Source organism: Erpetoichthys calabaricus, chromosome 18, assembly GCF_900747795.2.
Source record: "Erpetoichthys calabaricus chromosome 18, fErpCal1.3, whole genome shotgun sequence".
NCBI lineage: Eukaryota > Metazoa > Chordata > Cladistia > Polypteriformes > Polypteridae > Erpetoichthys > Erpetoichthys calabaricus.
Genome location: NC_041411.2, coordinates 5,589,409 through 5,604,449, shown reverse-complemented (window position 1 = coordinate 5,604,449; position 15,041 = coordinate 5,589,409). Strand labels below are relative to the sequence as shown.

Genomic DNA, 15,041 nt, shown 5'->3' with positions numbered 1-15,041 from the left:
CATCCATAAACCTTCTCTTAGGCCTTCCTCGTACTTGACAGCTCTATCCTTAGCCTCCTTTTCCCAATATGCCCAGCATCTCTCCTCAGCACAATCAATTGTAAATTTTGAAAGCATTTCTGATCACTGATACAAATTCAGGGCTGGATTAACCACTCAGCAAAATAAGCACATGCTTAGGGCATCAAGGGAAGGGAAGAGCACCACAGACATTTTCTATTGCCGGATTTACCATGGACCATATGAATTTCCATGACCATGTGAATTTCCCATTGGGATTAATAAAGTATCTATCTATTGTAAAAGAAAGACAAGAAGTACATAAAGGTTTGGGGTTTTCCGGCCCCGTATACTGTAGAGAGTCACAAATAGCTGCCATACAAATACAGACAATGTCATAACACCCTCCGCCGGCATGACGGATGGGGAAACATTTAAGCAGAGGGACCGGAAATGGAAGCATGGGCTGATGGGAAAACTGAGGTGGATAATGGGACTGTTGACATCATCGGGGTGAGACAGAGTGAAGGCGGAAGTGGCGTGTTGTTTTCCTCGTGATTAGGAGGACTCATGGCGGCGGTGCGTCTTTCTTCCTGTAGAAAGAGAGAGAGGTTAGTACCCCGCCATTCCCGTCTGGCATACGATGTCGTGTTACCTTTTGGATCGTTCCGCGGCTCCCTAATTGCGCGTGCGTGACACTATCTATCTGTCCATATGGTGCAAAATTGCACATGGTGCAGATGAACCAGGTTCCCACATTAAATGATAAAATACATTATTTAACAATAATAGAGCTTAATGATGTTTATTAATCTTTGGAATGCAGCAAAATTAGAATCTGGTAACTGCCACACGGTCCAGTGAGGCCCACGTAATCGTTCTTCTCTTGGTGGTCATGTTGGCTGCCCCTGTCTCTGCTGCTCGCGTTGTGAAGGGGGTTGGTTGGAGCTGAACGCACGCTAAGGAGATGCGGACGGATCAGCTGCTGGCTGTCTGCTAGCTGCTACCGAACTGCGTGTTCTTCATGTTGCGCTGCGCGACGATCATTTAAAAGCCTGTACAGCAGCTGTCCTTTTGTCTCACTTCCTTGTCTCATGGGACATTAAAGTATCTCTGAAAAAATTGTTTGGAAGTAGGGCGTGACGTGCAAGTGGTCTCACGGGACTTCAAAGTGTCTACTCCGAGATGATCACGTCTCAAGCCAAGATTTGCAGGGAATTGACGGATTTATTTATTTATTTATTTTTTGGCTAAACCATCCCAAAATACTTCTATTTCCCTCCTCTCTGTGCTACAGATCTTCATCAACAATGAATGGCATGACGCAGTGAGCAAGAAGACCTTCCCTACAATCAACCCTTCCACCGGAGAGGTCATCTGTCAAGTGGCAGAGGGAGACAAGGCAAGTCGGGGAAAGGGAACATGGGGTCTTTCTCTTCTGTGTTTTAAGGTGTTTTGCTGTAAATCACAAATCGTTTTTGGGTGATGATAAAACGCTTGTGTGCCTCTTTTTAAAGGACCTCAACGGCACTTTATTCACAGACCTTGGGTATTAAATGTCGGAAAACTTGGCTCCAGTTTAGCAACAGACAGCCCTTCTATTTTCAGCCCCCTTCTTTAGTACTAGGGTGTTGTACCGTGTTAGCCATTATGAATGCAGTGAAAAGTCAAGCAAAATGATTTTGCCTGAGTTGCCTCGAAAGCTTGCATATTGTAATCTTTTTAGTTAGCCAATAAAAGTTGTCATTTTGCTTGGCTTTTCTCTACATTCATAATGGCTAACATGGTACAACACCCTAGTACTACCTTTTATTAGCTAACAAAACAGATCACAATATGCAAGACAACTCGAAAGCTTGCATATTGTAATCTTTTTAGTTAGCCAATAAAAGTTGTCATTTTGCTTGAGTTTTCAGCCCCCTTCTTTTAAAGTGTTTGCACATCTGTCTCTTGAATGCTTATCATCTGTCAATAATCTAACTGTGAAAGCCATGATTGCTCTAGAACAGCTTTTGCCAGTCTTAGAAATAACCTTTAACTTTTTACAGGTGACAGAAAGGATAAAGTGCTTTGCCCGTTGATTCTGTGCCCTTTGGTAAAGGCTTTACCCTTTTTTCTCTTCTTCATATCCTGAAGCGTGCTAATCTTGGCAGCTGTGAAACTGCACAGTCATGCTGGCTTGGGCCTTTTGGAAGTGCATTGCACAAAGTATTTCATAATCTGTGACTGTTTATGCTCCGTGATAAATTAGAGCCGAGATTTTACTGTGGCATGTTTATACCCTTTTTTTGGCAAAACTGATTGAAGTGTTTCTGTTTAAAAGTATGGCATGCCTAGACTGTATTTTTAGATTCATGTACTTGGAGAGGTTAGTGATAGCAGGCATCTCAGACATTTTTTAGTTTTATTTGTTTAAATTCTGTTCACTACTATTTTGTTGTTTCAAAAGTTTACAGTTGCAATATAAAAAGCATTTACCTTCTAAACCACTGTGATAGACTGGCGTCCTGTCCAATGTTTGTTCCTGCCTTGCGCCCTATCCTATCTGGGATAGGCTCCAGCGGACCCCCACAACCCTGTTCTGGACTAAGTGAGTTAGAAAATACCTGACCTTCTAAACCACCTGAGGGCAACTAAAACCAGAGCTACAAGTTTGACATTTCAGAGAACACAGAGCTTACTTGAATTCCCCGAGTTGTAATGCAAGGCTGACCTCTCACCTTAATCATTTGTATAAAATGAAACTTGAAGAGAGGGGTGGAGAAGAGTGCCAGGAGTGGGCTGTAATAGACGAGTACCTGCAAGAGTGAAAGGGAAGGTCTATGAAACGGTAGTGAGACCAGCCATGTTGTGTGGTTTTGGAGACGGTGGCACTGATGAAAAGACAGGTGGCAGAATTGAAGATGCTACTACGACTTTAGCTTGGGGTAATGACAGGGTTACAATGAGTGTATTACTGGCAGTGCTGATGTTTGCATATTTTGCTCCCTAGGCCAAGTATATTAGTGCGCCTACTGACTGTTGGGCAGCTAACCTGTGCAGATGGGTCCTGTGACACTAGGGGTCGCTATTGCCCCGTGAAACCCACCAGACGGACGTCCAGGACACACTTGTAAAAACACCAAGAAGAATTCTTTAATATTTTCTTCAAATATAGTGCATAAAGCACCACACTCGCCACAATTCTCCAATATTACAATAATCCTCCTCCTCCTCCTCCAGCAGCTCTGTCACACTACCACCCAACTCCGGCTCTCCTTGCTGGGTCTGCACCAGTCCTTTAAATAGTCCTTGACCCAGAAGTCCTCCTGTCCCTCAGTCCATGTGATTCAATAGCACTTCTGGGTCAGATGAAGCCTTATATTTTTCTTCCGTCCCCGTGAGTTGGGAGTATTTCCGGGCTATAGGGGAAAATAAAAATCCCTGCATCTCCCTGCAGTGTCGCCCGATGGCACCCAGCAGGGCTGAGAAGTTGAACTCCATCTCCCATGATACCCTGCGGGAATCCGGGGCACCTCCATGCTGCAGGGAGGACTCCATCTAGCGGTCTGGATGTGTTGGCCAGGATAAGCTGCCGGGCCGCCTCTCACAGTCCCAAAATTTATGATCTGTGCCTGAATGGTGATGGCTGATTAGAGGGACAATACTGGTACGACAGCCTGGTGACCATGGGAGAGAAGCTAGATTGTGATGGTTTGGGCACATCTTGTATTTTATTGATACCTACTGCACGCCCAACCTACCTGGAAAGGGGTCTTTCTTTGAACTGCCTTTCCCGAGGTTTCTTCCATTTTATTTTCTCTACAAGGGTTTTTTTTTTTTTCCTACAAGGCTCTGGGGGCTGTCAAGAGGCAGGACCTGTTAAAGCCCATTGTGCCACTTCTTGTGTGTTTCTGGGCTACACAAAAATATATTGTATTGGAGAGATGAGGGTTACATCTGGAATCTGCCAGGCAAGGAGGGCGGCCAAAGAGGAGGTTTTTGGATGTGGTGTGGGAGGACATGAAGGCAGCCGCTGTAGTGGCTCCTAAATGGGAGCAGCTGAAAGAAGGATTGTATACAATAAAACGTAGCCAGAAATAACAGTTTTTTGGTTTGTAATGATATATATTTAATACGTTTTGGTTTGCTCTTAATTTCCACAAAAAAATGGAGGCCAGGTAACAACTCCACAGTGATCGCGCATTTCCCCCCGAGTACTCCAACCGGAAATTCACAACAACGCAGTGAAGTGGGAAGGTTAAAACGTTACAAGCTGGGGCTCCAAATAATCTGGTAACATGTGACTGGAGCAGAATCTTTTTAACATTTCACCTGGCATTGATGATTATTCCTAAATTTTTTTTTTTCGGATGGTATAGCATGATTGTATCAAAGTGAGGAGACTCCATTCTGGTTTTTGGTTAATGGCACATTGCTGCTTCACTTGCAGGGCATGTTTCTCTTAAGGTTGCCCTAACAGAGTACCTATACCTAGATGCCATTCATTTGAAAGTTGTCGGGTTACAATGCATGTGGCCGTCTGTAGGACAAACGTACTGCACAGACTCCCAGGATCTTAATAAACTGATAAACATTTCACATGGACCGCGTTGGACCTTTCACATCTACCCCTTCTCAGGATGGCTCTTTGCGTAATAACCTCGCTAGTAATTTGTCAGCCGTTTTTTTTTTTTTTTATTCTATTTTTTTATTAAGAGTCTGTCTTTTCAAAGATTTAATAGTGAAGTTGAAGAACTGTTTACATCAGTTCTAGAAAGTTGATTCAGTTCATCTAGACATAGTTCTTTTCCACTCATCACTTGAATGAGTGATATAACGTATGTCCAGATGAACTGAATCAACTTTCTAGAATTTCCTTACCTGGATTATTGAGCATGCATCGAGACATGTTTACATCAGTGTTTCTGAACGCTTGTGGGATGGGGGTCTCCCTTGGTTAACTGAGCGTGATTATGAGAGTGGGGACGTGACGGGGTCTGTCATGGTAAATTGAGCGCGTTTGCTAGAGCATGGGTGCTCCCCATTGGTGAATTGCGTACATTTGTGTTATCAGGTTGGGGACGGAGCACGACTGTCGGAGCTACGACCCACCCACCATTATATATATATATATATATATAAAAAAAAAAAATGTCAACTTGTGACTAGAGAAACTGTGTTTTTACATCCAAGAATGGCAGGAAGTGATAGCCATAATTTCTTTTGCTTTTTGTTTTGTGTCCGCCGTAAGAATGAATTGCTTCCTTTCATTTTGTTTTTTTCCTTTTGCAAAAGAGTTTCTTGGTGAGGAATGCACACTATGAGCACATAATGGATTCATCTGTCATTATTTTTGTATCCTCCCACTCCTTCTTGCCAAAAATTTAGAGGAGGAAAAAAACACCAGAGGTTTAGGGAGGGAGAAGATTGTTGCTTGTCCTTGGTGCTTTCAGATCTCCTTTACACAGTTGAGATAATCAAAGGTCAAGCTTTCAAAACTGTCAGGAGTTCTTTTTTTAAAAGTATGTTAAGTAAGGAATTAAAAAATACAAATGTAACCGTACACTGTAAAGCAAAACATTGCCTAGCCATCCTTGGATGGTACACCATGTATCGGGGTCCTGCTGGAGCCAGGGTAGAAATGATGTCAGGCTTCTTAGTATCGATGTCTACAGAGACCACCTTATAACCAAGAATATGCAGTGACAGCTCACACTTGTTTGGATGGTCTTTAAGGTGTAACATATGACCAAAAATCGCTGTTTTTTTTTGTTTTTTTTTGGATTGTCAAGGATCCCGGCAGTGGTAACCTTTATAGTGATCTAGAGGCCCCACCTGACGACTGAAGGGATGGGCCAAGTGACAACCATAAATGGGAGGCCACTATTTAAACTGTGAAAATCTTGGGCAGCTGAAAAGCTTTTCCGATATCTCACTACTTATCAAATTCTGAATCTTCATTGAGAGCTCAAACAGAGGTGTGCCCTGAGTTTTGGTAGCATTCTAACAAACTTGTGTTTTTTGACTTGAAAGTTCATCCTGGAAAGGCCGATGGAGAAGCAAAGGAAATGAAACCATGGTGGTTAAAAGTGACAGACAGTTGATGATTTGAGAGATTTTCTTTGACATTCCCCATCTCTTTGTCTGCTCACGCAAAAAAACTGGAATCCCTTTTGACCCTTGTTATCTAGTGGACTCTTCATTTCTTTTATCGTCCTTATAGCAACAGATTTCCATTTGGTGGCAAAAGAGCCAGCAGCTGGGTCAGACTTGTCTGCTGTGCTCCAGAGTAATTTAAGCAAGTGGCTTTATAATTAGATAGATACTTTATTAATCTCAAAGGGAAATTCACATAATAATAATTAGTAATTACACACATGACTTCTACGTAATTCAAAGCGGTTATCTGCTTGAAGGGATGCGATGTCCAGTCTGTCTTCTTGACCAGCATGTAAAAATGTCAATGAGGCCGTTCCAGTACTTAACATCTTGAGCCTATTGTAAAATTAGATTTTAAGACATTTCAGTAGGTGAGTTTGCCGTGACATGTATACCAGTGGATGTATAAGGAGTTGAAATCCGCTTTTTTCTTTTTGAATTAATAACACTCTCCAGTACCCCCCAGCTCCCAACACAGAAATGTCTTTTTATGACTGAAGACAAAACTGGGTAGTATGCAATACAAATATATCTCTGATTAATTTAGAGCTCCAAATCTGTGATAAGGCTGGTGATGTATGGTAATGTTTTTGATAATCTGCTGCTTGCTTTCTTCTAGGCTGATGTCGATAAAGCTGTGAAAGCTGCCAGAGATGCCTTTAGCTTGGGTTCAACATGGCGACACATGGATGCTTCCCAACGGGGTCTTCTGTTAAATCGACTGGCAGACCTGATTGAAAGGGACTCGGCCTACTTGGCAGTAAATATAATATTCTTCAACTTTTTTTTTTTTATTGTTTTGCTTTTGCTTTAGACCCGAAAGCAAGCAATTCTGTGTTCTGAAGTTAGAGAGATAAAGGCTAAAAAACTCTACTCTGTATTAAAAAGAAAAATATATAAGTAGGCCAACCATAACGGTACGTCCTGCTATCTGTGGAAAGAGGGATGTAGTATTGGACAGGTATGCAGTAATTATGGCTGTAAAGGCAAAGGTTTGACATGATGCATGCTTATGTGATTCTATGTATACATTGGAACGGACAGCCGGGACTCCTACCTGGCAGGGATGCCTTCATAATGGAAAGACAGGGGGAAGGAGCTTGCATGGGGCAGTACTCCCCCACTGTCATTTAGCCCCGCCCGACTTGCTACAGTGCCACGGTTTTGTAGCATGGGCACTCAACCCTCCTGGAGCCCATGGCCCGTGTCAGGGGCGCGTGGAGAGTGGCTGAGTCCTCCTCTGCAGGACTGACGCCACACCCAGAAGTACAGCCGGAATGATATATATAATATATATATATATATATATATATATATATATATATATATATATATATATAATACACACACACACACAAAAGAGGCCTGATGTAGGATTCTAATATTGCGTGACAGGAACGCTAACCATCCTGTGTTCATATTTATTTGTTGTAATAAATGTTTTTTTTTTCCTGTTTTGTTTTACATTTTCCATATTTTGTTGTCCAAGTTTGTTTGATCAGCTAGGCTACCAGTTTTTATTATTGTTTTATAGTTTTAGTTGCATGAAATATAAAGTGTTAAAGTAGCAGCCCTTTGAGGGGTCTGTACAGTTAACACATGCAAAGTGAATTGGTCCATCCTTGACCACCAGTTTGTTCTGCGTCTGACCACCATCATTTGACCACCACCTGGATGCTTGCACTCAGCCCACTGCCACAGTATGAAACAGAGTGATTGTACAGCTTGAACAAAAACAATGTATAGTGCTTGTTTCTAAGTAAAGAAAAGTATTGTGTCACTGCCCACTTTTTAGATTAACCTTTGTACAAAACTACTGCTACTGTTTTATTGGTCAAAGCAAGTGTGTATTTACACAATAACTAGTTATGCTATCTGTCTAAGATGAGTTCAAATCTAACTAATTAATGTAGACATCAGTGTTCGCATTTGCTGCACTCTATGCAATACATACATCTCTCTTACATGCCATTGGTAATGGGATTTGTAAAAGCAGTGTTAATGTTGTGAGGGGCCGTCCATTGGCATGACAAATGCAAGTCATTTTCTTACTACAAATGTTTGTGATTTGTCATCTGTTGGAATGCCAGAGAAATAGTAACCAGACAGACGAACAGACGATGCTTATCCCCTTTATTAAGGTGAATTCTTTCATGGTGATTCTCATTACTATTTTACCTGACGCATCTCTGTTGCACTACTGGTGCACTTAAGCTTATTCTGTTATCTGAGCACCAGCGCCCTAACTCTTAAGCCAGTGCTCTGTTAATGAGTCATTGACCTTTTTAAATGTTCACAGCTGCTGATTCAGCTTGAACATGCAGTGTAAGGTTAAGACGGTTTGGAAGGTTTAAGCACCAACCATAAAGTTTTCGTTTAAAGTGTTCAAATATGGAACCTTACAGCAAGTGTTGTATTCCCTGTTTAGATAATGAAGGCAATTGGAGTATTGTGTGTTGTGTCATCGCCCTTACATAAGTAGAAGAGGTAACGGCGACCATCACTGTTTTATTAAAATCTTTTTGCTCTTTTGCAGTGTCTTGAAACCCTGGACAACGGGAAGCCATATGCAGTGGCTTACAGTGTGGACTTGCCCCATGTCGTCAAGTGTTTCAGGTGTGGCACACAGTCTGTGACGTGACTGCTCCCATGGTGCTGTGGCGCAGATTTTCCCAGGTTTTACTAGTATCTCCTCCTTACTACACAGGTACTTTGCAGGCTGGGCAGACAAATGGCATGGAAAGAACATTCCCCTCGATGGCAACTTCTTCTGTTATACCCGCCATGAGCCAGTTGGAGTGTGCGGTCAGATCATTCCAGTGAGTAGATCATTCAGTTCGCTCTATCCGTGCTTCAGAATAGAGTTGGCTCTGATGGTTTTATGATCATGTCAACATTTTGTCATTGCTTGGCACAGTAAACTGGTTTCTCACCGCTTTTTCTGAGGTCCAGCTAGTTGGTTAACAGGATGTTGTTTTTTATCCATTATTTAAATCTGATTAATGGATTGTTAATAGGGAGAAAGTGGCCCCTGTTTAGATAAGGTGAGACTCGAGTTGTGACAACAAAAGTGCCATTTCAAACCGGTAAGCAATTAGTAACAAGGTGTTTGTCTGTTAGTCTTGTTGGACAGACCTGTGTCATAATAGTGATTTTTGGGCATTTATTTTGCCTGTGGCCAATGTAGAGAAAACACTTTTTAACAGTCTACATCTTGAACCTCCATCTTTAAGAGAGGGCAGAACTAGGACAGGGTCTGAAGAGAGAGAGAAGACTTTTGCCATGGGCTTTCGGTGAAAGAGCTTTATGTGCGGTTTTAGCAGAAGGTGAACTGAAGTCTTGGTAAAGAATAACAGGCCCCCAGTGATTCTCTCAATGACTTGTCAATAGCTAGAGAGATGTTTGTAAAAACGGGACAATTCTGCAGCTGTAGCTAAGACGGCGGCAAAATGCACAGAACTAAACCGTTTTTAAAGCGCACTGCAAAAATGTTAGAATCGCACTGCTTTTAGGAACTAGAAAAGAGAGATTTGAGAGCAGAATCTGCTGGAACCTGAGCATCAGATTTACTAATCTCTATATATAAAAGCCAACTACCAGTGACTCACTAATCACGAAATCTCCTGAACCCTGAGGACTTGGGACTTGAAATTTGGAATGTAGGTTACCCTTGGCCCATAGGTGCCCGCTAAGAAACAGTTTTAAAAATTTCGTGGTACCAGCGTGTTCTGTATGTACAGTATGTCTGTCGACTGTTCACGAGAGAATTACTTAACAGATTTAGATCTGGTTGTTTTCTATAGTTTGCTGGAACTTTCTGGTTGATTTTGCGACTTCTCCATTGTTCGCTTGTGGTACTGATGTATTTATGCAAATCCAACAGAGTGGCTGTGGGCCGAGAGCAAGGGTGGCGGGGCCTTCCTCATTCACACGCCAGCTTCTGTTCGAGTTGGTCTGCGTCTCTCCACGTGTTGGAGTGCACCTCGCCTCCTCTTAGCTAGTGATACCTGTTTGTTCAGCAGATATTATCATCTACAGATTAAGGAGTAACATTTGACATTTTTGAGAGAGCGATCGGAACTACGTTTGTTTTAGGGGGTAGCTGCTGATTACCAGAGAGATCACGGCCATGTGCTTTTCTCCCCACTCGGGGAATGCTCTCCCGTCAGAGCTGAACACGATCAGATACAGTGCCAACGTCTATTGATTTTTCATGTTTGTCCTGTTTAATTACTATGTGGGTGCAGCCACGAGGTACAGCTAGTACACTAATAAAGGGACATTTGGTAAAAGGTGGTTGGTGAATTGTCTTGGTGGCAACCCTAGGGACCTGTTAGTTGAAGCCACTGGTCAAGGCAGCTGTCACCTTGACTGAAGTCTTCCATATAATATAATCTGAAGGATCTGCAGGTTTGATTATGGGAGTAAGAAGAGGCCAAAAATGTGGCAGCAGTGGCAGAAACGAGCCCATGTATAGATTGTGGAGAATGGCTTTTCTATGGCCTTGGAGAGGTCTTGGCAAACCTTTTGATGATTTAGCACGTGTAAGTCGGAGTATTGTTAGGATGGGGGGAATCTTGACTTCAACTGAGAATGTTGAAGTCATGTTTTGAGGAACTCCTAAACCCAAGGTTGGAAACCACAAGTCTCCACCGTCTATGCAAAACCTAAGAAGCAAATTATCCAAAATACCCTCACAATATCCATTACCTTCATTTACCCGTGCAGTCTTGGTGCTACTGAGCTATTTGAATCACATCCAGGACCTCAGCCACCATTATTGTGGGAGTGTTCTGGATAACTTGCTTATTAGTTGTTGCATAGAAGCTGGAGACTGGCTGACTGGAGCAGATGTTCACATTAAAAGCTAGAATGTTTAAATTTATTAAAGGATCTCATTTCTCAGATTCCATATAAAAGCTTATTGTGAAGTACTGGAATGAAGGCTTTGTCTAGTATCTGCAACTCTGGTCGAGCAGAAACAATGTGGATTTTGCCTTCAAGGGTTTCAGACAGTGGACAATCTTTGCCTGGTTGTAGGCAATCCGGAGGATCATGGGAGTCTACTTGTGCTTTGTGGAATTTGAGAATTTTAGACTGAAATGTTTCATGAGGATTGTGTTGTAAAAGTTTATCATTCTGTTATATGCCACTGGGTCCCTGCAATTGTGAAACAAGAGTTTATGCTATAGTCCGACTGTTTTTGTGGGCATTGGAGTCGGCCAAGGGTGCACGTTATCTACTGAGTTGTTTATGGCTTTCATGGACAGGATGATGGGACATAACTGAGGACTGGGAAGCATCAAGCTTGCAAACCTATGGGTTTCATTTCTGGAGCTGATGGATGCCTCAGGGGTGTGAACCTAAGGATTGTGAATCTAAGGGTTTCATTTCTGGTGTTGACGTTTTTCCCTTGGCCTCATCATAAGGTGCGTGCGGAAATGGTTCACTGTGTTGAGTTGACGTTTCTGTCTGCACCTGTGGCTGCAAATCCTGCATTGTGCTTGAAATAATGAACTCGTGAGTATGAGTGGATGAAATGACTTTCGTGTGCACATATGATGGGCCCACTCCATTTGATAAGATGAACAGCTTAGCATTATGGGAGAATATCTGAGTGCAACTGGTACTTTTCAAGATCATATCTCTTTTCTTACTTGGGAGCATCTGGGGTTGGAAAAATGCTCTTGGGTTAGCCTGTGACCGGTGTCACCCTTGTCAGGAAGAGTTATTCAAATTTGAATGAACATGCAGTAAAGATGGCATAGACCAAGCAGTACATGTGGGTGGCTCATAGTAAGGTGTTGATCGTTTGTGTTGTCAAATTCCATTGCTTTTGATTTTAGTTTTTTTGTTGTTGCTTATGTAACAGGGTATTGACAAAGGGATCGGATTAGGTAATCACTTACATTTTAATCACAACAGAATGGAGCTGTGTTTGTTAATGGAATCCTTGCTTAATGTCTTTTCAGTGGAACTTTCCATTGCTGATGCTGTCGTGGAAACTGGGTCCAGCTCTGGCCACAGGCAACACTGTGGTGATGAAGGTTGCTGAACAGACCCCGCTGACTGCTCTTTATGTTGCAAGTCTGGTTAAAGAGGTGAGTCTTTGCGCTTTGTAGTTGAATCCAGTAGGGGGCATGCTGTCCTTGGGAATATGTTTGTTAGAAACTGCAGCTTTCACTAAACCAAAAAAAAAAACATAGATATATTGGGAAAGGAATTGACGGACACAGGGTGGGGTTTGGGGAGCAGCCACCCATATACTTGAATTAGGCTGCCAAAGATGAAAGTTTGGTTCCATGAATAATAGGTCTCCACAGACTTCATTCCAACAATAGAACAAAATGGCAATTATGGCAGTTTTAAAGCCGGACAAAGGGAAGTGACGCCATCGGGTCCAGAACCGGAACTGACATCCTCGAGTCCAGGCGAAATTTCCCGTGGTTGGTCTGCCGAAGAAAATGAGGAAGGATCCGCGTACTCTGCTACCCCCTAGTCTGGCACGGAATTATCCTTTTGCATTTCCTGGGAGGAAAAAAAAATTTAATTGTTTGAGAAAAATATGATTAAAAAAAACGCAATGGGACAGATTTTGTTTTGTGGTGTAGTAATAGTTGGCACCCTGCCCGGGACTGGTTCCTGCCTTGTACCCTGTGTTCGGATATAGCAGGTTGGATAATGGATGGATGGATGGGTGTAGTAATAAGTTTTTACATGCAGAATTTTTGACACTGAAAGAAAACATCAATAAAATTAATATTAGGTTGATTTAATTCTATTACTACAACAACAGTGTTACAATAAGAACAATGCAAGATGAAAATATAATTGACAAAAACGAATATTAAATGACAGACAAATAACTCTACGGATTTTTCATGATTAAACTGTCGGTTGCTTTTACGGAGCACACCAGAAATGTTCCTGAGCGTCAACTGAATCATAACATACATAAAAGACCCCAAGATTGTGGCAGATCGGCCACATGCGTTACCTGGTAGGTAACCACCCATTCAATCAGGTCGGGACTCAGACTACGAATGCAGTGAATGTAAATACTCCGATCTACAGGCTGTCAAATAAACAAACTACACGCCGTGGCGCAGCGTAAAGGGACTTCGTCTCTGACGCTGATGTCCGAGGTTCGATCCCCGCAAGGGGAGCAGTAGAGTGTGTACGCCTGATGAGCCCAAATAGGGGCGAAACACATGTTGCGTACCTTTGCATTATTTGACAGTAAACTATGCAACATTCCATGATCTGCTTCTCGCAACTGAAGAGGGTCCCAAATGGCAGACCAACCCCATGCGTTACCTTGTAGGTAACCACCCATACAATCAGGTCGGGACTCCGACTACGAATGCAATGAAAATTATATAATATAAATAAAAGATTGTGGCTAATTTTTGGAAACGTGTTCATTGGAAGGTACTTTGTGAAATAAAAACTTTTTATTGTATTTATCCTGGACTATATTGCTGTGTCTGGGGCGCTCTGGCGCCCCCTTGTGGTTACCAAGTGTCAACTGGATGATAACATGCATAAAGGACTGCAGTACTGTTAGTCTCCTTTATATATAAGATATATAATACAGTACATCAAGTTATGAACCTATTATATCATTGTATATAATGATAAATATTTAATGATATATAAAAATATAAGGCAGGAAAATATAATGGTGCAGTGGTAATTCTAAGATGAAGAAAAAAAAATGAACACTAAGGAAAGGATACTCTTAGCTTTTTTTAATATCGGTTGAGGCTCACAATAATAATTTCGAAGGAAGCTCCTGGCAAAGCACCAAGCAGCTGTGGGATTCCTGTAGTCTGCTCCATCCTCCTTGAGAGAGCACGGGATGGCATATTTCATAGGTACGGGCAGGAGCGATGTCTTGCATCCCACCGTAGGCGAGCTTTAATTTTTTTCAGTGCAGTTGCCAGAGCTTTTCTAATTTTCTCAGTCTTTTGTTCCACAATAAGGACGTGAATTTTCCAGACATGGGTTGTAGTACTTGGGTGTTGTACCGTGTTAGCCATTATGAATGTAGAGAAAAGCCAAGCAAAATGACACCTTTTATTGGCTAACTAAAAAGATTACAATATGCAAGCTTTCGAGGCAACTCGGGCCTCTTCTTCAGGCAGGATGTAAGCCAGACATGGCTTGCAATCTTCTGCTGCGCACTTCAAATTTTAAGTAGCACACCGGCAACTGTTGACCATAAAATGACTGTCAAACCACGGGGTATACTTACTATCTTTTGATATCCTGCTTCCTTTTGTTTCTTCTTATCTGTGCTTCGTGTTTACGTGGCTTCAGCTGTGTCTATCCGTGACCTCAGCTACCCATTATAAGTAAAATAATGTAATGTGGATTAAAACTTGCAGACCACAGTTGCACACTTTGGCTACAGTAGTATATGATATTCTATAAGAAACAGATTTATAGTCCTGTTTTAGAAGAGGAAAAAAAATGACAGTAGTCTAGTGAAGACCTTGGACTGCTACATTAAAAACCTCAGTCATCCTCTATATACGTTCTCTTGTTCTAATTTTAATTAAGTCCTAGTGAAAAGTCAAGCAAAATGACACCTTTTATTGGCTAACTAAAAAGATTACAATATGCAAGCTTTCGAGGGCAACGTGGGCCTCTTCTTCAGGCAAGATGTAAACTAATTAGGTCCTAGAAAAGCCTAAAAAGATTTTTAAAAAAATTAGAAAAATGGTGACGTGAGCCGGCCATTCAACCCACCAAGCTCCCCCAGATGTCTCAGGTCTGTTCCTGCCTACTTGCAATTCCTACAGGTGAATGGCAGTCTTGCACACTTGGTGTCCATCTCTCCGCAGTGCTGATAAATTTTAGCTTATTGTTTTGCTTTTTCCAACTCCTTCCTTTTT

The 15,041-nt window shown here is 42.0% G+C and overlaps 3 protein-coding genes across 15 annotated transcripts in view; 2 read left to right on the top strand and 1 right to left on the bottom strand.

The window, feature by feature from the left end:
* Positions 1-15,041, bottom strand: part of tmem116 (transmembrane protein 116) — a 175,960-nt gene that overhangs the window by 50,057 nt on the left and 110,862 nt on the right. The window lies entirely within an intron of this gene.
* The window catches only part of mapkapk5 (MAPK activated protein kinase 5), a 177,495-nt gene that overhangs the window by 94,457 nt on the left and 67,997 nt on the right, over positions 1-15,041 (top strand). The window lies entirely within an intron of this gene.
* LOC114669151 (aldehyde dehydrogenase, mitochondrial-like) overlaps positions 1-15,041 on the top strand; it is a 177,465-nt gene that overhangs the window by 142,572 nt on the left and 19,852 nt on the right. The window contains exons 3-7 of one of the 2 annotated variants that reach the window (XM_051921220.1): positions 1,298-1,402; positions 6,761-6,901; positions 8,678-8,757; positions 8,849-8,960; positions 12,114-12,242. The exons of the other annotated variant lie outside the window; for it this stretch is intronic. Of the exons in view, the coding sequence (XP_051777180.1) occupies positions 1,298-1,402; positions 6,761-6,901; positions 8,678-8,757; positions 8,849-8,960; positions 12,114-12,242 (567 nt within the window). The remainder of the gene's footprint in view (positions 1-1,297; positions 1,403-6,760; positions 6,902-8,677; positions 8,758-8,848; positions 8,961-12,113; positions 12,243-15,041) is intronic. 2 annotated transcript variants of the gene reach the window in all.